The sequence below is a fragment of the Varanus komodoensis genome, unplaced genomic scaffold, assembly GCF_004798865.1.
Source record: "Varanus komodoensis strain SLA01 unplaced genomic scaffold, ASM479886v1 scaffold19, whole genome shotgun sequence".
Taxonomy (NCBI): domain Eukaryota; kingdom Metazoa; phylum Chordata; class Lepidosauria; order Squamata; family Varanidae; genus Varanus; species Varanus komodoensis.
In genome coordinates this window covers 6879707-6906680 of record NW_025335550.1, presented here as the reverse complement: position 1 = coordinate 6906680, position 26974 = coordinate 6879707, and the positions used below count along the sequence as shown (strand labels likewise).

The 26974-nt window shown below is 38.7% G+C and overlaps 1 protein-coding gene across 10 annotated transcripts in view; it reads right to left on the bottom strand.

Moving 5' to 3' along the window:
* CHD9 (chromodomain helicase DNA binding protein 9) overlaps positions 1-26974 on the bottom strand; it is a 69737-nt gene that overhangs the window by 42424 nt on the left and 339 nt on the right. For 7 of the 10 annotated variants that reach the window (XR_006414493.1, XM_044427736.1, XM_044427738.1 and 4 more), the window contains 4 exons: positions 17657-17751; positions 16791-16882; positions 11222-12811; positions 577-914 (listed from right to left, as the gene is read on the bottom strand). Coding sequence is in view for 9 of the 10 variants with exons in the window: in XM_044427736.1 (XP_044283671.1) it covers positions 577-914; positions 11222-12652 (1769 nt within the window). In the remaining variant the exon portion in view is untranslated. Of the gene's footprint in view, positions 1-576; positions 915-3009; positions 3275-3366; positions 3700-11221; positions 12812-16790; positions 16883-17656; positions 17752-26974 lie in introns of those variants that run through there. The other 3 variants (XM_044427743.1, XM_044427742.1, XM_044427744.1) reach the window with 3 other exon arrangements.

Sequence of the window (26974 nt, the reverse complement as noted above, 5' to 3'; positions counted from 1 at the left end):
TGTGTCCAAGTTAGATGTTAGCATTTGGAAGAGCAATGGTAAGTTCCTTGTGGACTAATTGTGCTAGAATTAAGTGTCACCTGTTTTAGGAGGAGAAAACTTTAACATCCAGCAAACCCATAGTGACTGAAAAAATATCACAAGACCTGCGATTTCATTTTATACAAGCTTCATTTAGGAACAATTACAACAAATGCTATATTGTCTCTCAAAATAAGGCTGAAGACTTGATTACTAAAATTCAGCACCAAAGGTGCCACTTATATTAAGAATTCCAATACTTCCTGGAATAATGTAAGTGTCCCTAGGAATTTTTGCATCCAGACAGTTTCATCCAATAATAGATCAAAAATATAAGCAACAAGATGTTTTTAGAACGTATCTAATTATGTGATGAACCCTGGTAAATGATTCCTCGCTGTAATAGTTTGACTTTTACAAATGCCCCTGGGCTACAACCTCATTAATGTTTTTTTGAATTCAAGTCCTATTGAAACCCAAAGGAGTTACCTCTGCATAGGCATAGCTATGGTCAGGGTGTTAAACTTTCATAAAAAGGAATGTTAGCCTACTTACCCAATTTTTGTTCTCTCTTTAGTTTTGGAAGAAGAACTAGTTTTGGGCTTTTTGCTTTCTTTGTCTTTTGGTTTAGATTTAACTTTTCTGCCCTTCTTTTCTTCTCTTCCTTCTGCTGAAACACTTGGAAAGTTTTCTGGACTCATGACTCGTGGAATGTTTCTTTCCCCTCTCTCTTTAGCTTTTGCTATTGCCTCTGATATTATGCGATTAGCTTTCTCTTGCTTACTTTCAGATTCCACCTTTTTTTTCTGTTTCTTCTCAGACATAGACTTCACCTGGGTATTCTGCAACTTAGAATATGTTCCCGAACCATCTGTTTTCTTGGTGGAAGGAGGCTGGGGAAAAGAAAAAGAAAAAAGGTTAATCATCTAAGACAAGTGTATTATCTTAAACTAAAGATTTGAAGTGCAAGCCTACACATATTTTCCTAGAAGTCCTAGTGTACTCAATGAAGATTATTCCCAAGTATGCCTGCATAAGATTCCAAGTCAGCAGTATATGTCATTGTGCACGAACTCAGAACTAAACCTAATTGTGTTCTGTGGGGCTTATTCCTTATGACTATTTAGGACTGCAGTGAGGCAGAACAATCCTAATGCAGGCAGATGCAGGGGAGGAAAAAAAGTGGTGGATTGTCTGCCATTTTCAAAGTCAAGCTGGCTTGTACCAGCCAGGACACATCTATGCCAGTTCCATGCTGACATATAGCTTCCAACAGCCTGAAGTTCCTGATCCTGCATAATCTTGGAAGCTAAGCAGTGTTGGGCCTCGTTGAAATCTGGATATGTTACCTAAATATTGTGAACTACTCAGACAGCTTTGGATACAGGTGGTATAGAAATGGAAGACGAAGAGGGGGAGGATGGGGTCCCATAGTGGGGGCCTCTTGAGGTAAAAAAGAATCCTTGGATTCAGGAAAGTAGAAGATCAGAATCTACCTTCCCACCCTGGAAAGTCCTAGTTAAGGCCCTGACACCAGTAGAGTTTCGGTTGCGATATCAGGGCTGGCAAGGTAGATGCCCTCCCCGCCGCACTGGACCTAGAGGATTGATACTTCCATCCTATTCTGGTCCCCAAATCTAATCATACAGTTGTTCATACAGAATAAAATTAGATATTTAAGTATAAGTACAGTGAAAATAAAATGTTTAAATTCCATCAAAAGTTTGTAAGAATCCAGTATAAAAACATTATTGATTAAATCTACATTATGGATTAAAGAAACTAAAAACTTTCCTATGTATTGTTCATCACAGTTCAGGGGGAAAAATGGCATCTGTCATCACTTTTAGCTATACCAAATTGCGATACATTAGGCCAGACATATTTGCTTGGTGCAATAAAAAGGCAGAAGAACAAATACACATCTAAACTTTAAAAAACAAAAATACCAAAGTTGTTTCTTTTGTTATGAAGAGATGGTGGTTATGCTTTATATATGTAAAAAGTAGAAATGCATAGTTTGAACTTATTCTAAAAACTTTTATTCTGACTCTAAAAATTCTCGACCATACAATTTTCATGATCTGAAATGTTTATGGCCATGAGAAAAAGAAAAAAAGAAAAGTGGTTATTTGTACATGGCCCATTAAACTGGCAGCTATGTTTGGAGAGGGTCCAATTTTTAGTGTTCAAGCTTTGATGAAGGTGGGCCACAATATCACTCATTCATATTCACATTCTCCATTTTACTTTTTGCTCTTTTATTCACTCCTGTATTTTCTATTTTACTCCTGCCCTAAATTAATTTACATCCACAGGCCTACCCCCACTGCATCACATCACGGTACATAAAAATATATCAGTTTAAAGTGATCGTTTTTCTTTTTACAACAGCTTTACCTTATCCCTTGTAATAAAATGCTTTCAGATTATTTTTACATATTCAGGGAAGCAAATAATTTTAAACAGCCCCATGTAACTAGAACACTTGTACATTAAAAAGGTAGTTTTACTCTGCTTTACCAACCTTGAATGTCTACAAAGCCAAATACCGAACCTTTGTACTGACAAAGCAACAACAGCAAATTATACAGACTTACATAACATAAATGTTAACGTCATAACATAATCTGTACATAAAGCATTGTTTACAGTCAGACACAAGATATTTAAGCAGAATTGGCTTTCACAGAAAAGCTATGCCTCTTACGCTAAAATGATCTCAGTCAATTAGTTACAAAAAATACCCTTTGTTTAGTATTTCATGTATAACTTGATAACAGGAAACAGTTAAACAGTTCCTTTGTTTGGTTGTTTTTTCCAAATGTACGCAGTTTAAATTCCTGATTCTAGTATAAACAATTATAGCAGTTTCTCTGCTATCTCATGAAGGATATTTTCTTTTTTTTTAAAGTTAAGGAATGGAAAGAATTTCCTATCCAAACACACAAAAAAGAAAAGCAGATAACAATTCTGTTATGTTCTCACCCATAAATGTGCCTCTGACTACAGCACGGGGGAAAGCCAGATATTTCCAAACACATTTTCAAGCCAAATCCAGTTCGCTTCACTGGATACATTTTTCTATACGTGCCTCATCAAAGCTTAACAGCAATGCTGCAGTACTAAGAAGAAAGCAGGGTTTATGATATCTAAGTAAATGCCACCTCAAGGCCTGCGGGCTACAACAAATCATCAAGACTGGAGAAAACAGCAACAAGCTCAAGATGGCGATGCAGCACGACTCCCGTAGCAGCAGCCAGTAATAAGGAAGGTTATTCAATCCCATTAGCCTTTTAGCCCAAAGAACCCCTCCTCCTCCCACTCATTCAAGCTTTCACTTACCCTTCCTCTTGGCCTCTTCACTGAAGACATTTTTGGCATTAGACAAAGGCTTGCCCTCTGATGTTTCACCACCCGAGGTAGCGCTCAAGAGAAAAGCATTGAAAGAAGATTGCTAAATGGCCTATTTAGCAAGCCGAAAGCCAAGACAGGCACAACCTTCCACAAATACACATTGCGATTTATCAACATATTCCTTCCTTGACAAGCATGAGCCTCCTGCTTCTCTACAGCTCGAAAAACCGTCTATCTCCACAGAATGGCAGGATACTAACAACAGCTGTAAGCAGATAGCCAGATTCCAACAAAACACAGAAAGAAATGAATGCACAAAGCATCAAAATGCATCAGCATGAATATTAGAGATGTCGTTAAAAATACTGACTCCTTCTGCGGAAGTAGGCCAGCAGATGGTGCTACCAGTTATTATTCCATTAGACTCTGCAATTTAACCCTCAATAGACTGTTCTTCCCTACATGTGGTACAGTGGTTAACTCTTATCCTTCCATCTCCTGCAGTAGTTGAAATAATACAAGTATGCGGTGCATAAAAATAGTATGCCAAAATCTGACCCCTCAGTGCATATCTGCTACTTTTTATTATTATAAGGTACATAAAAGAAAAACATACTTAAATCCAGAACCTGAAGGAATGGATAAAATTTTTAAACCTACACAGCAGATGTTATAATTCAGCCACCCACTTTTTTGACATCAAGACTTCATGATAGTTTAGGAAAGAACTACAGAAGTTTTGTACTGAAAGTATCTTGCACTAGGATCCAAAACCATTTTTGTCATGCACTCTTATCTACTCCTTCCATCTCCTTTTTTGAAATACTACTTTTTGGAATAAGAGAAGAATTAAAGTAGGTATCAAACAAGTATCAAAAAGCAATACTAATATGCATTTTGAGTTCTGTACAACAAATAAAATGTTGTGAATAATAATTACGTAATATAAATGTGGAGGGGGGAGGAAAAATCCAGCTCAATTCTTTATTATAAAGGAAAGCATTTCCAGGTGTCATGAAATGGTCAACAGCTTAAAAGTCTCATTTTTTAATCATTTCATGGGTTCACCAGTCTAGATAAAGCCCAACTTATTAAAACAAAGCTTCACTTAAACAGATGAAAGCTATCTATTTTACCAACCCATATAATATTGCGGCAGGATTGGATTTCACCACTGGTAGTAGAAAATGAGTGGCAGACTCTTTTTGGATGGTCTAGCTGGCCTTTGGTGAGGAAAGCTGACCTTGGACATAGATGCAGAAGCACCAAGTACCTCAACATGCAGACAGGCTGCTTCTCTTAGTTTCCTGGAGCCTGCAGGTATTAAAAGAGCAGTGGAGACAATCAAGCTTGTGTGGCACAAGAAAAACTGAATAAAAAGCTTAGAGCCATTTTATATTTTTGTGCCACAGTGGAGACGAAATGTGTTCAATGAAATGTTTCTTCTGGTGAGTCAGTGGGAAAATGTCCAATCTCAACCAGGGATTGAAGAACTACAGACTGTGAAAAATTTGCAACCTATTTGTGGAAAAAAATACTAATAGGGAAATCCTACCGAGGCCTGTAGAGAAGTAAGCTCATTGAGTACAATGGAACTTATTCCTAGGTAAGTGTGCATATAAGATAACAGCCTAAAATTAATTGGGGTTTGGATACTACCCATCACTGAGACATTTTCTCTCCTGGAGGTGTCTCCAGCACATACCTGATGCAGTTGTATGGCTTGCTTTTACTTAAGTTCAGGGCTATAACCAGAGGTGGTGCATGTGGGTCTAAACACTTCAAGACTATTCAAAATTATCCACTCCCTATTTATCTTTTATTTTTAAAAAGTGTCTTCAGTCCTTTTATTTTAGAGACACAAAGAAGTATTTGAAGGCAATGCTCTACCCAAGTGTTCACTAAGAAGTGTATCTGTACCCAACTTTTCAATGCCCTCACAAAGACACAGGGATAACTGACAAGCAGTAGGACCTCTGGCATCTGACTTCCAACACCAGGGGTGCTTGCATTTTGGTTCTGATTATCTTGTACTGTTTACTTAACCATTCAGGACCCTCAGCAGAGCATTTTTGCTATAAACCTGATTTATTTCTATCTACAATTCAAATGGGATGCAACACAGCTTCAGGCATTCCTGAAAGATGCAAGGTTTAAAAAAATGGATTCCGTTGCAGTTTTCATTATCAAGCAGAGATTGCTTTAGCAGTCCTGGCTGATGATCTTCACTGTAGTCCACAAGATATCTCCATGTATATCCTTTTGAATCTATCAGTGGCTTTTGGTACAGAAGATAAAAACTTCTTGTGGGTCCAACAATTTGATTATGCAGGAATTAAAGAGTGCTTTCTTGTCGCTCAGTGTTACTCTCCTGATGTTTCATATTTAAGTAATCTAAGCTTAATGTTGCTATCTTTTATCAGTTTGCTATTATGTTTTGAGTGAGTAGTATGATTGTAAGTGATCACTGTAATTGAGGGCATTTTTTCCCAACTGATGGAACTGCTTCCATCAGCACTATGGGAAAGAATATTTTCTGCCCCCTGCAGCCGCTCACAATCTGATTCTGAAAGCTGTGAAACTGTCTACTGCCTAATTTTGTTGGGGGGGTGGGGGTGGGAAGGTTGTTAGGAGGGAGAAAAAGTCCCCTGCATTAGCAGACATCCACTAGCACAATGTTGGATTTTGCCCACAATGCTGCTTCTATAAACTACAACAGGACCATTTTTTCCAGAAATCAGATTACATAAAACCTCTATACTCAAAAGCAGTAATATTGAAGCAATCATTTGCTTTCTCCGAAGAATCAGTGTGAAGTATGCGAACAACATCCAGCTCAATTTTTCTTTTACACTACATCTACAAGTATAGATCTGGTGGCTGTGGAATACGGCAGAAGATATCCAGCACTGCCAATGTCTATAATCATTATCATTAGCTACTGTAATTTAATTTATATGGAGCTGCACCTGAAAAGGTAGAGAATTGCAGCTGTATTTTAACTGGGATGACATGACAGGCAAAACATGTCCTTAGAGAAAATGGCACTGTTTGCAAACTGTAGTGAAAAAGGGGGTCTTAAACTTGTATGACTTCATGAGGACTTATCCCATAAAGCCCATTTAACTATAAGATCATTACTATTTATTTATCATACAAAAGAGGCCCTGCTGCAGCTGTCAATCTCTCACAATGTCCAACAGCTAGCAGCAATGGGATGGTGGCTCTAATCCTTTCAAACTCCATTGGTAGAGAGAATAGTCATTAGTTGTCACTGCTGGCTTTCAGGAAATAAACTAAGCCCTTTTTGTTTGTGCAAGCTTTTCATTGAATAATGGGAAAATCCAGTGTGTAGTGTTTTTATTTTTAAATGCATTATTTCTATGTCTATTGTTAATTGTTGGAAAACACCCAATTTCAAGAAGAGTGGGATTTTAAAATTTTAATTAAACATAAGGCCACATTATTTCCCTAATTATTAACCACTATCTCTATTTATATTTTGTCTTTACTTTCATATAAATTTGCTCCCTTTAAGGGGTAGCAGATTCTATTCACATAATAGAGTGAAAGTCCAAAACTTATAAAACAGTTGTTATAATGAACTATGCAAAATATATTAATGAACTAGAACTAAAACAGTAACATAATGATGAAATACAACAAAACCAGTATCCCGCGTCCTTTCACACAGAGCTTTATCTTAGGAAGGATTTCCCCACACACTTAACAGAATGAAACAACACACAGAGAACAGCAGTGTGATACAGAAGTGAACAGAAAAGCCTCCAGTCATGTATAACTCCCAGTGTTTATCAAAGCCCAGTCAAACTTAGGGCAGAATATCTATGTCAGGACAGCTACGCTCTTGCTTAAAATACTGGATGGATTTCCTCGCTACATGGTCTGTTCGGCAGTCATTCACTTAGAAGAAAATTCAAGCTACTTGGCATTATTTTTTAGAGAAAAAGAACACACACATTCACAACATCAAGTATAAAATCATAAAGGTGCAACATTTAAAACCAGACAAAAGGCCGGAGCTCATTTAGAGCTATGAAAGAAAGACAGAATATCGCAACAACTGAATGCAAGGGAATCAACTGTTGCAGGGCAGTAAGAAGTTTGTGCAGACAATTTGTGAATCCAACAAATTACTGAAGTCATAATGCATTTCCACTTAAAGATCCCAGAGGGAAAAATCTGTTGGCATTTCAGTCACTCTATTAGAGTAATAAATTATCTGCAAAGCTGATGGTGTCCCTTACACAAGTTCACATAATGCACAGGTAAGCCAAAAGTGACCCACCAGGCAAAGGAGAGAGCAGATGGGAGTTCTGGCCAAACGCATGGAAGGTGACAAGTTGTGTACCTCTGATTTAACATTAGCTGAGTCAACCTGAACCACATAAAGGCAAGTTCACAACTAGCAATTTACAATCTGGAGGGAAAAAAAAAACAAAAATAAACCTTCTGATATTTAAAGGGTATATTTAAAAAACTCTAAGTCTAATACCAAATATCTTTTTGATCCAACCATTCCAAAAAAATTATTTCACAGCATGCTTAATACATTTTCAGTAAAAATGCATACATATGTAAAGCAGTCATATCTGCATTTACTCAAAAGTCACTGAATATACTAGGGTTTAGTCCCTACTGAGTGTGCATGATCACAGCCTTGATTCTTCTTCATACTGGCTCTTTCAATTAATTATGAAAGTGCTATATGGAAACATTTAGTTATATACATATTATAGATCTTCACATAACGTAAGCTAAAAATACAACTGAACACTTCACATAATCAGTGTTTGCATCACTTTCCATTTGCAGTGGTCAAAAGCTAAACTGCCAATAATCAGTGCTACTTTGTTAAAAGAGAAGATTGTGAATTAGTTTGGGTAGCGAAATAAACTCTGATTTATTGGTTATGAAGATGAGCTGCTATAAGCCTTTGGTTCACATGCACCACTCCTCTTCTCCTCCAGAATTACTCCAGTTTGGTGTTTCATCTGAACCTGACAAATTACAAGTAATCTGAACTCTGGTTTGTTTGAAAGGAACCACCATCAAACTGTGCACTATGAGCTAGCTTTTTTCAACAAAATAGTTAAGATGAGCCAGAGCTCAGGGTTTAGATGTAATGTACAACTGTGTTTAATTAAAGATGGAATGGAAAGTTTCCAATCTTCTCTTTGCACCCACACCAAAGGAAGAGAGGTGGGCCTACATTTAGATATTGGACTATCCTTTATATCTGTTCATATTATTTTCCAACTCAATTACTTTAAATCTTCATCTGCATTAAAGACTTCAGTGCAGTGTTTAGTAACTTCCAGCTCTGCTTAGTCTGGCTTTGATCTCAACACATGCCTCTTATATATTGCAGTGATCTATGAATTCCACCCTGCTTCTCTGCCCTCCCTAACAGCTTCCTGAAATCCACTTCCTGTTTGTCCTCTATCTTAAGTATTCACACAGGAGGCCATAGCATGAAAGCTACCGTTAACAACTCTGCTTTTTGTTACTTATTTTCTTGGCAGTGTGCTAGGCAGCCTCTGCTGTACAGTACAGTACAGCAAGTAATAGCTAGGATCATATTTCACCGCTGGCTGCCATTCCATGCAAAACCAGAACAGAGAGGCTTTTTGCTAACGAAGAATTGACAAGAGAGACAACAAACATCCCTGGAGATCATCTTTGGGCTTTAGAAGTGCTGTTATTAATGAAAATGTGTATCAATATTTTTGCAACATATTTACACTGTAATGATGGCTGACCTGCATGCTATACAGTAGAGTTTGAAAAGGCATCCATGGCCTATGCACCAAATGGTTTTGAAAGAGCATTAATGGGGGGGGGGGGGTGGCATCTGCTTATTTTTAAGCATGTCATTGTATTACAAAACCAGGATTTAGTTTGTATTAGATACACCACATATCTAATGTATCATGTTTAATGTTTCATCAGACTTTCATAATTTACTGGAAAAGAGACTGTACAAGCTTCAAGAAAACACTATTTCAAGCAACAGCAGTGTTCCCACTTCTGCAGGTCTTTGCATACATTGCAAAGCTCCCTTAACCTATAGGTGGTTACTGGGAAAACTTATCTTGTATCCTCCCTATATTAGCAGGTATAACTCCTAAAAGAAACCTCTGTGAGAAGCAAGTTTAAGGCTTCAGAAATAACCTAGTCACTAGTGATGTGTAGGAATTGCTCCTGGAAGATATTCTGATGCCCTTTTCCACTTAGTGAATTGCCTCCCCAAACAGGCTCATCTGGAGCTGATGTTGAGGTATTTTCAGCATCAAGTAAGCCTTTCAAATGATTCAACATTTAGGGATTTTTCAGTAATTGTTCTGGTCCTGATGTGAGCTTTGTTGTATTACTTAACCTCTGTTCCAGGTTTATGCTATAGTAGATTTTATGTTAACATTTTTTCCTACTGAATTTTTTGTCTTTCATGTAAGCCACCCAGAGATCTTGTATTAATGGGTTGCAGCAGAGAATCTGGTAAGTAACTAAGAAAGTAAATAAAAGTTATTTTTTTATCCTTCTCAGCATATTGTATAACGTACATTTAAACAGGTAGCTGGGATATTTAAAAAAAGTTTAAGGACTGCTACAACCCTTTAATCATGGAGTTAAATAGTGAACCTTGTTAATTGGGGCTTAGACATAACCTCAGATCTTACAGAAGATTTTTCTATGCAGACTTTGGATATGGGGTAGCACAGAGGTAAAATGAAATAAATAAATCTTACATATTAGACAAATTCAGCAGCGTAACCATAAAGATTTTATAATTCAAGAGGAAAGTATCCCCTGCCAAATGGAACTGTTGTGCAGTTAGCTGCTGTTAAGTCACTGGGAATACTGCTAACCATCTCTACTGCTGTCACAGAAAAAGATGAGCATTCACCTAGAATCAGGATTTCCTGCTTCATATTTCAGGAAAAGCAATTCTATACAGTATAGCCTAACAGAAAGTAGTAAATCAACAATATATATGCAACCAATAAACTAATCTGACCGTGCCAAAGTACAAAACAAGCATTTCTTTGTGGAAAGTTTAGGCTCAAACAGCAATCACTACTGGCAATCAATTGAAACAAAAGACGTTATAATTTTGTACCAAAGTGCTCTGAAACCAAGCATTAGCTTTGCAGCATAATGTATTGAATGCTTACGCAACTTAATCAGGAGACCAGAATTTCCATCAAGAGGACATATTACAATTTTATATACTTTAATTAAGACACTAAACTAGTTCAAGTGTTTAAAAACAGACAGCTATCAATACTTCTTGATGCTATGTCATGGCTAGGCACATAACTAAAGGATGTTATAAAACCCCTGAAGGTATTTTAATAACTTAAAAATTCTAAAGCTTAACACACTGAAGTTTCTCAACCCTTTTTTGGATTTTTCTTCCAGTTTACACTGGAAAACACAGCAGTTGGCAGAACTGAAAGCACAAATACAAACAACAGTCTACCAGGTCACACAGATCAAACTGAACATCTGCTCATTTTTACACAATCTGGAAGTTTGCTTTGTTTGTGAAATACATGTTATAAAGTTAAGATGTATACAGATATTCAGTATTTCATATTCTATCTCAATAGTTAAAAAGTTACCAAACTCCCTCCCCCAAACTCTTTTTATACATTCTTGCTATCTCTCGCACATGCACACACATTAGCATAGGGGAGTTTCTTGCTAAGGAACTATATTTATGCACCTTTATGCTGGTTGACTATTACTTTGAGTAATGGCAAACTAAAGGATTAGCAATTTGGAGAACAGCATAATCCCCTCAGAAAAAATCACATACCTGCCCTTGAGCACTTGCACGTTTCCGCTCTTGCAGATGTTGATTAGAACTAGGATACCAGGGATGATTGCAATTTTGAGACTGAGTCCGAGCAAGTTGGGAGGGTTGTGTTACTTGTGGGACAATACGGTGTTCTAGGTGATGTTCTAACTCATTACTTGAGCTGTCCTGTACAAACGCAGATTCATCAAACTGCGGAAGGAGATCTTCTTGAAGGAGAGCTTCAGGATCAAGTCCTGTAAATGATTCAGCTTGAGATTCAACATGATGAAGCAAGTTCTCATCCAAAGATGAAAAACTATTGCCTTCTGTAGGGTCACTGAAATGGCTCAACTGAGGACCAGAGCCAGCAGGAATAGAAAAATTAATGTTCACCACAGATAGTTTTGAACTACTGAAGTTGCCCTGAGGATGTGCTGAATGCAATACATGGAAATTATTTGAATTCAATGATGTACTTGAATTAAGGATGTTATCTGTATTTTCTTGTTTGGTCCCTCTTCGTGGTACAAAGGCATCACTCCCAGGAAAATCAGACAAAGGATTAGTTTGTGGATTAACAGAAAGAGCTGTAGATGATTGCAGAAGACTGGTAGGAGAAATGTGGTTACTAGAGTACGAAAAAGGAGGAGAAAACTGTGTATTAACAACAGAGCACTGGGTTATAGTAGGTGAATGTCCATCAAAGCTTCCCTCTTGGTTCCCACAAAAGTGGGGCGAGTTACTTGCAGTCTGAGAAAATGCCTGAACAGATATAGACTGCTGTGTGTCTGAAAGATTGGCGGTTTGAGGCGGATGAGAAACACTGGTCCTGTGTGGGACAGATGTATTAATATCCATGAAATTCTCAGACTGATTATGGGCGTCTTCTCCCGTGGTGATGCCATTTCTGTTTTGCTGTGACTGCAATGAGGCACACGGATGGTGCTGTTCACTGGCCTGAAATAAGGCAAAATCGTGGTGTGCTACAAAGCTTTTATTTTGCTGCATAGACTGTGAATGTCCGTGGTGAAAAGGGGACCCATTCTGATTGGAAATACTGCTGGATGTTTGGTGTCCCCACATTGGGCTTCCGTCTGCCACGTCAGGAAACATCCCATTGGTTTGGCTTTGGGAATGAATGGGAGAGCAATTAAACTCTGAGTGCGGTGATAAAACATTTTCAGCTGGACTGCTGAAGGATTGATTTACTTGAAGTTTCAGTGAATCATACTGATTTAGTTGTTCAAATTCATTCATCTTTTGTTGAGTTTGTGTTTCTTGCACATGGTTTAATGAGTCGATGTGTAAAGGCTCAAACTCTGCACCCAAGTTCAATTCATCAACAAGCGAAACAGGTCCAGTTTGTACAAAGGCATCATCTGTCAAACCTTCTAAGGTATCACTGAAGAGATTGGCATCATCAAAAAAGTCCATCATAGGATCTGTCATCTTGAGATAATCTGTGCTACTTTGACACTACTCCAAATGGAGTAAGCTAGTCTATAGGCAGCACGCAGTAAGTGAGAATTTGGAGTGGTTAACACCTAAGCCATCCTGACATCCTTTAGCACATTTGAAGAAATAATGTCTTGAAGTGTTTACAATATCCTAGACAAGAAGGAAAAAGCAGTTATTTTAAAGTATTATGGTACAGAATATGTCTTTAATCACCCACCATCACCCATTTTTATCTCCTATCATGTAACACTTAAATATAGAAAAGTTGTTGTAGGCTGAATTGATTTAGATCAAACTGATTTAAATTAAGTTTCCAACTTTCTAATTGATCTATTTCCTGAACAAGCTTAAGTGGTTGCTATAATAAATACATTTATACACACAAACACACATGTCTAATACTTGTGGGTGTGTGCAAACAGATATACACACATTTTTTAGGAATATAATTTAAAATCTTTGGCTATAAAGCACATGTGCTTTCTGCACTCCAGAATTTTATATCTGTTTAGAGAGCAGTTGACAAGTTAAGTATGTCTATTTGGCCATAAATATTTACAGGTAAGGTCACCAAGCAAGATTACGTCCTTGAAGGTTTTCCAGAAACAAGAGCTGGTAGTTGCTTGTCAACATGAAAAAATAACTGTAGCTGCTTTGTGACTGAAAGATCATACATATTCACAATCTGCAAAATAATACAATTAATGCTAGGTCACGTTTGTAATAATTGAGTTAAATTTGTATACAAAGTAGTCTTATACTCAATGACCTTTTTCAGTTGCCACAATAACCCATTTTGACCCATGCTGGCTGGTTGGTTTGTTCCCTTAATAACTGCTGACAGTGTCAATAAATGATCACCCTGAATGTTGGCATAAGCAGGTTTCAGAGTGGTTCATGCCTCCCACCTCTGACAGGTGTCCCAAGGATCCTTCCATGAACATTACCACTTTGCTCTCTTTTGCTCCTTCCCCATGCGATCATTCTCTGTGTAACTGATCCGCTCCCTGATTCTGAGTGTGACTGGCCTTGCTAACTCATAATGAAAACCTTTCCCACCCATTCCCTGCTCTCAGCCTGGAAGCTCTTTTTTTTTTTTTTTTTTTTGATACTGCCCGTAGCCAAAGCTCTCTGGGCAGTTTACAACAATAATCATAGAATCTTACACTCAAGTCACCCATCCCAGTTCCGACCAGGCCTGACCCTGCTTAGCTTCCAAGATTAGGCAGGATCAGGCACTTCAGGCTATATGGAAGTGCATATTTCACTCAAGACTACCTCAAGAAAGACCACCCTCTCTCTGTTTACGCTCCCTTCGTCACTGGAGGAACAGATTGACTTCTCCATCCCTTCACCCTCACTCACTTCCTATCCCAGCCTATCACTCACTTCCTATCCTATTCCTATCTTCACCCTCACTCACTTCCTATCTAAGACAGCCTGACTTCTTCCTCCACATCCTTCTTATTCATCCTTCCTTTCCAGCATGAGAAGCAGCCTGCTCTTTCCCCTGCCATCCCTCTTGCTTATCCTCCCTTCTAAGTCTGAGAAGTGCCATGTCCTGCAATACTTCAATGGAGGAATCAGAAGTGGGCAAGGAGGAGGTATGAAAGCACTCATCATTGGCCTTTTCGGCAAGAGCCATCCTGTGCTACTGCTTGATTCATATCCAAAGCAGTAAAATGGATTAATGTACCTTCTGGTGGAGCAATTGCCACCCAGGACTAAGAATTATCTATGGTCTAAGCTTGATTTGGGACAGCTTACTATCTCCAGGTTCTCATGGACAATTGAGGACATCAATAGGGAAGAGTAAAAAGAATTATGGCTCTTACACAGATTTCAAGGGAGACTGAGTCCTTAGCAAGAAGTGGCGTGATATCAAAACATCTTTGTTAAGTCAAACTTAAGCTCCAGGTTGTGTTTCATTAGAAATTGAAATGTAAAAGTTCTCTTCACATAGATTTCAGTTAAAAGGTTAATTTTCTGGATGTTTCTGTCAAGTTGCTGGGAGTAGCAGTTGCCAAGGTAGCAGAGCACCCGTAATGCAGAGAAGGCTAACCTGGGAGAAATATGGACTCCTTCAAGGTTCTGGTGTTTATTGTGCACAGGAGCCTCTTGATTGAAAGAGTGGAAAAAATCACTGAGAAATGCAGCAGCGAGGTCATGTTGGACGAGACAAGTAGAACGGCATGGAAAAATGAAGTCTTCAGCAATGCAGCCTGCTGCTAGGCAGGATTGGGAGGGTAATGCTCATGTGAAGTTTCCATGGACCTCAGGTTACATCTTATCCAACAAATGCTTGTGTTCCCCAGTTATTAGATGTCACAATATCTCATTAATAAGAGGTTGTGTAAATTGGCTAATTGCTAGAGGTGTTCATACTGATAATGCTTCTTTAATCATTTGGCAATGACCAGCAGTTGCATCCTTTTGAGTGGAAGTTATAATATGGATAAACTTTGTATTAGAATATACTGAGGTATTTTTGATGGACATGCTCTTTTGAATTATCCAGCTTTATCTTGGAAGTTAAAGGTTGGCCAACATGAATGGATTTCCCGTGCCATTTTGACAGCTAAAGACTGATAGTACACCACTGGAAATATAAACACTCACTGCTACATTAGGAGTTGCATCCCTTAACACACAGCAAAGCCACCTGCTCTACTGCACTTCATGCATACCAGTCAGGGGTATTCACTGGATTTTTCTGAAAGCTAAACTGAATTAAGCAGATTAGAGACTATTCCAAAGCAAAGATCCTCCAAACTGCTTCAAATTAGATCTGGGACAGAAAAATTTTTCTAGGCAACACTTTGGCTATACAATTGCACTGCCTTGTTCACAAAATGTTACGAGAGATGACTATGTCTTTTATCTGTAGTCTCCCCATGTCTTCCTGCAGGTTCTTCTTTTTTCTAATTCCTCCACCCCTAAAAAGGATTCATGCATGGTGCTGTCAACTGAACAGAAAACAAAAAAACTAACAAAACCCCTCTGTCTTGAAGCTTTACAGCTTTTTTCCTCAGGGCTATGCAAATATATAATTTACCCAGAAAAAGTGATGGAGGAAATTCAATTTCTTTTAGCATGGCCCTCCCTGCAACTTTAAAGACATCTAGCACACAGCCCACAAACTTCTGCATCTATTCTTCCCTAGGGGCACCCTTATGATACAACAATGCTCTTGCACAAGTGTTCCTGTACCTAAGCACTTAAAATTTGGAAGACTGCATTCTCTCAAAAGGTGCTATATCTACAGCTGCTAATTTTTTTAAAAAAATATGCCAGAAAGCAGAAAAACAAGGAATGAATGTATGAGGAATACAGTTTAGGAGTGGGAATGCAATGGATTTTTCTAGTCTGCAGCCTGCTTTCTCTTTGCCTTGAGCCCAATTTGCACTAAGTGTTTGTGTGAGCATCTAGCAGGGTGCAAGCCCAACTGCGGCTCAGGTGTAACTAGTGAGGCCCGCTTGTGTGCATGCTGCCCACATGCCAGCTGGGCAAGTGGAGCTCTGCTTCTGCCCATGTGATTCGCAGCTTTCCACACACTGAGCAAGAACAATCCAGTACCAAGAAGGGGCCTGCTTAGCGTGCCCGAGTGCTCACTAACTTGATCTTGGCTCAGCTCACTTCCTAGGCCAGGGCTAAGCACGTGAAAGAAATCCAGCAAGCGCAAGGGAGCTGGATTCCAACAGGATCTTTGCCTTCCTAATCTGAAATGAGCTCTTAAAATCCTCACTCCAGTAATTAAGAAAACAGTGTAAAAGAGATTACTGTCTACAGGTTGTTTAGTTCATGTCTTGATGGAATATTTGGAGAAAGCTCAATGAAAGGATCAGATACAAAATCAACTCCTAGTCTTGTAAAGCAAAAAAGCACAACTCCCTTGAAAAACAGCAAAGGATCAGGAAAAAAGGATTAGCTCATGCTTATGGAATCTTATATAGAAGTCAATCACATGGTAGAAAAATTCTTTATTTGAATCAACCCAAATTTAGATGACAAAGTTATCTAAGAAACGTCCACAATTAAATTAGACAAAAGTTCTGTAACATGCTTACTGGTCAGATGAATTAGAATGATTACACATTATTTGATGAATAAAGCAAAAAAGCATACTTACCCATCAGTATACAGCACATTGCGGTTTCAAATGTTTTACACAATCCTGGGAAATAGATGGTCCCTGATAGAAAGTTCATTAGCTTTAAGCATCTGAAAGACAAATTACAGTACTAAAGTCTCAGTATGACTATTCCACAATGACACCTTTAATTGCTTTCAAGAATTGCTTCCAGTTTTTCAAATTTGCTCAGGAACCCTACATGAAATATGTCACATTCTAATAGTACAGAATTTGGATATCCAATCTAGACATTGCACATTTCTGCAAGCATAAAATGTAACTGTCAGAGAACTGATACTCCAATCCAAAATATTTGCACTAGTGTATATCATGTTTTATCATATGGCACCAACAAAACAGTCTCATTCAGAGCACATGTGCGGCCACTGCAAATCTTATTAATTCTAAAAAGCACCTAAAGGAAATCTTAATTAAATAAAGCAAAAGTTGCTTCCTGAAAAAATCTGGCCCTGAATGCCATGAAGAACTGACCGTAATTTAACTTTTGAAACAAAACAAGAATTCAGGAAAGATTATAAGATTGAGAGTGCCTCTCGGGGTCATGCCCTTGATCTTCCTCACATGAGACCTTTGAAACAGGGAACTGAAGCTGGGTTGCAATTCTGATTAAAAGTGCCCACATCCAATATCACCCTGTGCTACCTCGCAGGACAGCAGCACACTCCACAGCGTTGCTCTGTAGCTACTGCTCCCAGCATGCCCCAGACAGCCATGATGCTGAAAGGTGGAGGCATTTTGCTGCCCAAGTACGCCTAAGTCTGCACTGTAAGAGCTCTCACAGCAATTATCCTAAGATGAGTCACAAATACATTCTAACTTCAGAGCAGTAACAGTGAACTTACCATTTGGTGCAACAATTGGTTGCCTTGTGTAGGATGTGCTCTATCACATGGCTGTCAATCAAAAATACTTCTGTGCAGCAATCTTATCAGCAGAACTGAGAGATGGAAAAGAAAAGAAACAGCACTAAGGTTAGGACAGAGGCATCATTTAATTAGATGCTGGCCCAAACAAGCTAAGAGGTACTGGTAACTTCATAGATGTGCTTTACTTAGTTACATTTGTCAGACAGTATAATGCATGTGAAGTGCACACCATGCTAGCCAGATAATTTTTATGTATCTATATCAATATTAAATACAGTTGCATCCATCAAGCTCAAAGCAAGTAGGACCAGCATTGTTTTCACTGCTGTTTACATTATGATCCATGTTTATCTGGAAATCCTCATGATACTGGCCAACTATACGCTTGTGAACTTCCCATGCACATCTGACCTTTGGTTTGATCCAGCATGGCCCTTCCTTTTTCACAGACATATTCTTTTTTAGAAAACGTTTAAGAGCCTAAGAAGCTAGCTAGCAAACGAAGATTTTGAATTGTGATTTTGGCCTTAGAGATGATCAAATAAGCCAGACTGTTTTAACACACCATTTTTAAAACAGGAAAGTTATAAAAAATAGATCAGGAAAATTAGAAGCCATTTTCCCTTTGTCTTTCTTACAAAATAACAGATGCTTAAGTACTTGCTTCTATACAAGTGCTTTAGACAAAACCTGCAGTGGGACAACATGTTATGCCATTATTTATTGTGACAGGAGTAAGCTTAGAATCACTTTGGTTTACATGCATCCCCTCTCTTCCTCCAGTGTGGATGAAGGATTGATTTGTTTTAAACATGGTCATAAACTGCCCAGACAGCTTCTGCTATAGGGCAGTATAAAAATGAAAGTAATAATAAAAACAACAAAAACAACATCAACAACAACGGAGTCTGGAAGATTTCTCTTCAGTTTTAGATTAACTATGCTTTATTGTGTCATGGAAACCTTACAACTATGGTTTTACCAATAGCTTATTTGAAATAAGTCAACTTCAAAAATGGTCTAAAGAGCAACTGCTAAGATTAACCATTGTTTATGATCCAAAAACATGCTAAACTGCCAGTTATCTAATCCAGAAGCTTCTGAACTCTAGATGCAGGCTGCTGTTTACTGTTTTACTGAGGTCTTAAGTGCAATGGTTTCATGATCATTTTATTATGATTTAGTTAACAAACTGGTTTAAGCTTTCTTTTTGCAATATTTTTTAAAGATATAGCCAAAAAGTAATAAAAAGTTATCATATCTGCTATAGCTTCTTTCAATGTAATTATGCAAGTGTTAAGATACAATTAAGAGAGTTTAAGTGGGTATGACTGGGGGTGGGGGCATGCAGGAACAAGAGTTTATTTAAAATTATGCCATACTATGTTGCAGACATGAAGTAGGCAGCAATGGGTGCAATTCTATGCATTTTTAAACAAAGAAAAATGCTAGAACCTTTAGTGTTACCCAGGTAGCATGGAGAAACTAGATTCTACTCTAAATGGTCCACAAAGGGAATTCATTTTAGGACAGCTTTTGTAAATCAATATTGCTCCTAGAACATCCAGAATTAAACTAGAAAATCTGATAACCTTGCCCAGAATTCCAAAAGCCAACTCTCTCCTCCTTTTTCCAAGTTATTGCAGAAAGTCATTATTTTCTAATGATTACCAACAGTCAATTCGCTTTGAATAATCAAAGAACTCCTTAAATTCAAGGGCAGGCTTATGCCTCCTTTAGATAATATTTTGAGATTATATAAATGAAAAGGCCTTTAGAGGCATTTGGACCAGAACTCCCAGAATTTTCACCCAGCAAGGCCACTGACTAAGAATTTTGGGTGTTGCAGTCCAAACGTGTCTGGAAGGCACAAGGTTGGGCAAGGCTATGATATACTATAGTGCCTTATATCTACTCAAACTGTTGACCAATTTGGACAGTACCGTTTCTTTTCACTGGCAGGCTTTCTCCAGTGTTGTCCCTCCCCACAGTTTAGCCCTGTTTTTCTAAGAACCTGTAGCTACGCATGCCAAGAACAGACCACAGGACTTCTGCATTCAAAATACAGATTCTAACAATGAACTAAGATCCATTCCACAAATATCTAAACACCCAGATTAGTTTCTACATTCAACCTCTTATTGATGGTTATTCACATATCAAATGCATATTTAATTATTTCCCACCATGAGTATATTCATTATGTCAGATAAATAATAACGGAATCTACATTTTTTCCAACTCCTTGTGTGACTAAGTCAAATAAATTAACCATTTTCTCACCAATTTCTATTCCAGGAAAGATATCTGCAAGTGTCCTTCCAACAATGCTTCACTTCTACTACTGCGCAACCCCTTAAAATGATAATTCAACTTAGTCAACGTTCACTGGTCCCAAAAAATGCATTCTGAGGAAGAAACACAAAATATTCTATTTGCCAAGTTTTAGGTGCACTTACTCTCAATTTGCTGAAGACAAATTGTGGACTCTGCATGCAGGTGAGTAAAAGTGCAAGCATTAAAGAACATGCTAGAGCCACTTCTTGCCTCCCCTCCACTTGCTCTCCAGACAACGTGGCAGCCTCTGAAGCACCTATTTCTATCACTGCAGCATTAACACATGCCAAGACCTTGACACAACATCCTCAATTTACTCTTACCACCATCCCAGTACAATAGTATATAACAACAAGGCACCAAGACAAAAACTGATATATTACATTCGGAACACTTATACTACTAATATAGCCATTCGCAGGATGGGGCTCTTCTTACCATTTTTTTTTCTTAACACCAAGTAAAATTCTGTTTCAATATTATACACTGACCAATACAAATCACTACACAACAGTACACGATTGCCCAATATTCTTTCTGGAATATTTCCCTAGAAATATTAATATTTCACAATCCAGGAAGCACTGTTAAAAGCATTTTAAGCTTAATAAATTGCTTTAGTAGTCTGAAATATATGCTGTCATACTGATGAAGCTGCTCTTTAGCTTTTAACAAGTGAGACATGTAGCAAAATGTTGCAGCAGAGGGGACTCCTGTTCAGAGTTCCAAACAACCAGCCGTGCTCTATTTCAGAGTACTTTCCTCCTGGGTGCGAGTAATGCCATTTTGGCTACGTAAGAGTCCATCCTCGGGTAGGAAGTTCACTATCTATACGTTCAGTAACAATGTATTTCGACTGTAGCTCAACCACTTCATATATTGCTAGAAACTCTGAAACAAAGTATTTTGAAACAAATCTTGTTTCAAGCTTGAACATTTTAGTTTAGGTATAAGAAATAGAAACTGCCACAACTTGTTAGCTTCAAAGCAGAAACATTAAATTGAGTTAGAAATCTGGTAGGCTGCAACAAATATTTTTAATGGCAACAGGCATCAAAGTGGAGACCAAAGAAAGCTTTATGCCATGGCTGTCAAAACATAAAACCCAGAAAGTCTGCAAGATTTCTGGAATCCCCAGTATAGTCGATGGCATTTGCCAGAAATGGTACCTGCAGAGGCACCTTTCATTAGGGCAAACAGTTCAATTTGCCAATGGCTGCTACTTATCTCACCTCTCCAAGCCTATGCAAATTAGCAGCCCAGGTGTCAAAGAGAATGAAATTTACCATCTGCCATATAATGCAGAGAAGAATGAATAAGTCCTACAGTAGCCAAATGAAAACACTGGCAGCAGGGAATCTTAGACTGGTGTGTAGGGAAGAAGTGCTTTGGAATATTAAATGATTTTGGAGCGTAAGCCAAGTACCTTGAAAATTAGGTTTTAGATGGTAATGCTCATACTTGGGTCAAGGGAGGAGCCAGCAATGTGGGTCAGGGGCAGAAAACATGCTGGTGAAGCCATTTGGTTGAGAAAGATGTGAAAAAGAGGGCAACTGGTGTTGCATTTTAAATATGTTTTGATAAATAAATAAATAAATAAATAAATAAATAAATAAAGTATGCAGGGCATGGAGAAAGTGACAGGGAAATGTTGTTCAACTTCTTTCATAATACTAAAACCCAGGATCATCCGATCAAGTTGAATGGTGTGAGTTCCAGAATATATAACACAATGTCACACACACAACTCAGAACTCTGGAAATCACAATAGATGTGATAGATACTAACCTGGGCAGCTATAAAAGGGACGTAGAAAAAATCGTGGAAGACACGACTAGGAATAGTTGTTATTCGTGATGGCTGTATATTACCTCCGAAACAGAAGACAGCATAGCTCAGTGTAAGTGTTCAGGAACACAGTGTGCTATTACAGCCATATCTTGTGATGGGTTCCCACAGGTATCTGACTGACCACAGTGGAAACGAAATGCCAGACTAGACAGACTGCTAGTTTGATCCAACAGACTGCTTTCTATTTTTATGCTGATAACCACTAGCCCAGAGGTGGGCAACTAGTGACTCTTCAGACATGATGTCCGACAAATACCTTGGTACCCCACTGGCTATACTGCCTGAAGCTGATGGGAGTGGTAGAATAAAACAAATGAAGCTCCTCGAAGTGCCTATCCCTGCACTAGCTGGAGATCTTGATGAATTACGAGTGGCCCTGAGTATCTGTTTAGCTCCATTTGAGTTTTATATTCTTACTGAATGCCCTATATATGTTGCCTCCCAATTTGGGTCTGTGGGGTCATCTGAAAACCTTCGCTTGCTAATATTTCTGAACTAGACACCTTTAATAGCTATTACAAGTTCTATATATTAAAAATCTACTGAATATAAAATCATTATGATAAATACATTTATACTGGTTCTTCAAACAGTATGTTAACCCAATATGCAAATTTAGCCAAATGAAAAGCCAAATTAGTTCCTGACTAATATTCTAGATCAAAGGAAGAATGCTAAGTAAGGCTTACCAACAGCTCATGCTATTTCTATCTAGTGGGTATATCTTCAAATACACATGAACTGAGTCTTAGAAATAAATACTAACATTACAATATTACAAAAAAATGTGTCTCTTCTGAAGAAAAACAAGATATGTTAATCTGACACGGGGGGCAGGGGGGAGCTCCCTGCCTTAGATCCAAGACCAATAATGTAAATAGTAATAATGGGTTCAGAATGTTCTTCCTTTCAGATATGAAATTGCAGGGTAGCTGGTGATACAGCTATGACCAGTGGCATGGATAGCTTTCATCGAGGGTAAGGCTATCAATGGCTGATATCTGAAATGGTGTATGCTGCTCCTATGGAGCTGGAGCACCGGTGGCATTCCAAATGTTTTGTCCTTCAATTCCCATCAGCCACCCCAACAGTGCCTATGGTGAGGGACGATGAGGTGAACTTCTGAACAGTGTGGGAACTTATGAGAAAGGACATTAAAGATGATAAAAATAACCAATAGACAAATAAAGCAATGCTTTGGTTATTTCAAAAATGTTAAAGATTACATTCCCATTCTATTCTAAGCATTAATGCAATATGAATTTGGAACACTTGATACTTACATGATACTTTTGCAAAAACAAGAAATAATATAACCAGCTAATAGCCATAAACTACCATATTTTTCACTCTATAAGACACGCCTGACCATAAGACACACCTAGTTTTTAGAGGAGGAAAGCAAGAAAAAAAAAATATTCTGAATCAAATGGGCACATAATCACAGGCACATTCCCCATCACTTCCCCATAGGCTGCACGTCTGACAGACTTACTGCACACACATATTAGCTCTATAAGACGCATAGACATTTCCTCTTACTTTTGAGGGGGAAAAAAGTGAGTCTTATAGAGCAAAAAATACGGTAAGTGTTCCTTAGTAGTTTTGATGACTTAATTTTTCATTCACTAGTCATATCATGAGAATGATAAATTTCTATACTTATACCCCAAATGAAAAAGAATGTCAATACCACTGTGGATAATACTGCACACAACTGCAATACTCAAAATCAAATACTTGGCGGCCAGAATGAATGTTCCAATTCTTCTTTGCAAAACGTGGTCATATGAGCATACACAGGAGAGATGTTATTTCTGGTACCATAATGATGCTTAAAAAGTTCATCCACCACTTAGAGCAGCATGGAGAAACTTCAACTTGCAAAGGCTCCCTGTCCAGCCTGCAAAAGCTCAGGCACCTTGTGCAGAACCTGCCACTATCTCCAGCCCCAGGAGGTGCACAAAAACGGCACTGAAATCAGTAGGTGCTTGTAGGATCAGCTTCTGCAATACTGGCTGTCCCTGACTTGTGCATGCAGCAAAGAGAAAAGGGTGAGGGCAGATGATACTGGGAAAAATCTTGGGAGTGGGACTATAGCATTGACATCATCTGCCTTACAGGACTGGTTTGAGGGGCAATCTCAAACTGAGATTCTCAAAACCTTCATTCGAAGGGAATTTGTGCTAATAAGTCCATAAAGCAAGTAATGCCAGAAGTATCTATACTTACAACTGCCTGAAGACCAAACAAGCTAAGATGATGAGAAAAAAGACTTATGAGGCATCAGGTGGAGACACAAAGCAACAATGTGAGCTTAGGGAGGAAAGGAACATAACTGAGCAGCATATATTTCCAATATACTTGCTCCAAGCTACCACATTCATGATTCTGATCATGGCATACAGGTAAATAGGAAACACATCAGTTTCAAACCAATAAATACTACTCTTACGAAGTTCACAGAAAGGCATAATATGCATGTACCTTTCCCAAGGAATATCAACTTTCAGACCTTTCCAAATCTTATCTTTTCAAAGAGGTGGCAGCCAACCTCTCACTAGCAACCTCTACAGTCTCTGGCATCCAAGGAGGACTGCCTGAAGTCCTTTGATCACTCAATTTCTCAGCTCCTTACAGAAGAGATTCTTTCTGTTTGCTCAAGACTACGCCACTCATTTCCAAATTTTCTGTACAGAAAAAAACCACATCAAATTGCACTTGTTATCTGGCAAGAAGCCTTCTCCAATATTCCCCTAATGTTCTGTACTAAACAGCTATTCCTCCTCAGTGTCAATATTTTGCTCTACCACATATACACCACCTATTATAAAAGCCCAATTATTATAGCATTTTCTCCAAAAGAGGAGATATTTGCATCATCCAGTGCACAGTAACTGTGAAAAACATTACCCAATGAAGCAGAATGGTGGAAGATTCAAAACAGATAAAAGGAAGTACTTCTTCACTTAGCACTTAAACTAAGGGTCACTCCGAAAGGATGGGGCCATAGTCAAGTCAACTGTAAAATGAGATTGGACAAATTCATGGAGGATTGGCCTACCAGTGGCTACTAGCCATAAGTATTACCTCCGATATCAGACAGAGCATGTGATTCAACAGTGGTTGCTGAGATCATTAGAGTGCTATTGCGCTCATGCCTCACATGTGCGCTTCCCAAAGGTGTATGTCTGACCACAGTGGGAAGAGAAGGCTGGTCAAGACAGGCCTTTCGTGAGTTTATTTTCTTATCTTTAAAAAAATTTCTTTCTCTCACATATTCTCTTGCCTTTTTTATTTATTTATAACATGTGTATCTTATCTTAAAGCCAACCAGGATCGCTAGACCACTTACATAAAAAATGGGACAGCAATAGTAAGAAAGCAAACTCCTCAACAGCACTTGAATAAATCTTAATCTACAATATATAAAATATGCAATAAAATCATGAAATAAATTAAAATACTGGGCAAATAAAAAGGTTTTGGCTTGGAGCTAAAAGGATTAAAGAGTCAGTGCCAGGCACACCTCTCTGGGGAGCAAATTCCACAGCTGGAGCACTACCACTGAGAAAGCCCTTCTCCAAGTAGCCACTCTTCTAGCCTCTTTCAAAGAGGGCTCCTGGAAAAGGACCTTGGCAGATGATCTTAAGGTTCAGGCAGGTATATATGAAAGGAGACGTTCCTTCTGATATCCAGGCCCTAAAGCATTTATGGCTTTATACATCAGTGTTAACACTGTTTAAGTAGTTTGAAGAATTACTATGTTGCACCTGGACCTGAATTCCAGTTCAGGGATACCATGCACAATTAAGAGTCATAAAATTATTATTAAATCTATAGTGAGTTCACTCTCTTGCACCATCATCTACTATCCAGAATGGTGCAGCTATTCCAACATAATTCCCCTACGATAAACAAGCACAGTCTGCTACCTTCACTTCTATTGCGAAGTTACCTCTATTCTTGGGCAGAGCTAAATTCATATCTGTTTCTATTACCATTCCCCATCTCTCTGAGAATTAGTCCCACCCTAATAATCCAGCACTAAACGTATATGTGGCTGCCTCTTCCCACCTGAAAGCAATGTGTATTTATCCCAACTTTCCAGTAAATCAATGTATTTTTTCTCTTTGCCCACCTATCCAACACAAAAATGACTTTCAGAACATGCACGTTCTAATGCACTGGCCTTTGAAAAGGTACAGGGACTCATCAAGCCAGTAATGGCCTAACTTCAGCTAAGCCATGGCAGTGCTGACATTCCCATTTTCTTTTACGAAGAGACGGCTCTTTCCTTCTAACTTAAAAATCAGGCATATGTGGTTGGTGAGCTGTTCCTCTTCCTCCCAGTGTCCTAGTAGAGTGATGCATGTTCAGGAGAAGAGGAATAAGTGTGCCCACATCTTGCTTATGATAGATATCAGCATGTGCACTTTTGAAACTGAGCCTCAGCTGCACCATTTGGTTTCACTCTTCCTTCACCCAGTTCAAGCTTTGACTACAGGTGGCCAAAGCGTGGCATGCTGCATATGCACAGAGGCCTCCTCCACCCACACTGTTTCTGTAGCTGCATCTCCAGGTGCCTGTCCTGGTATCAGGATCACGAGTGAGAAGGGAGATGGAGGCACTCCGCAATCCTTCAGGACCAAGCAGACACTGCACAGGTTAGTCTCCTCCTCTGAATACAGGTCACTGCAGCACAAAGAGGGCAGCAAGACAGGCAGGCCAAGGAGCAGACAGTGTGAAGTTCCTGTGGGAGGTACCCACTTAGGACCAGTTCTTCTGATTGCTTGGTAGTAGGTGCTTCAAGCCAGAAAAGCAAGTACATCTCAACCCAACTCTGCTTCCAGGTACATGTACTTCACCCACACTGCATTGGATTCATGACCCCAGATGCATAGACTCTTGGCAGTACATCCTGGGCTACAGACTGGGGTTCCAAGTAGGTCTTGACAGGCCAGAGACCTCTAGACAAGGAGTTGCTAATTTGCCAAAAATACGACTTAAGGGCAACACAGTATGAACTACTAAGGAAGAGGTGGGCAAGTAGTAGCTCTCCAGATGTTTTGGCCTACAAATCCCACAGTCCTTCAGTCATCAGC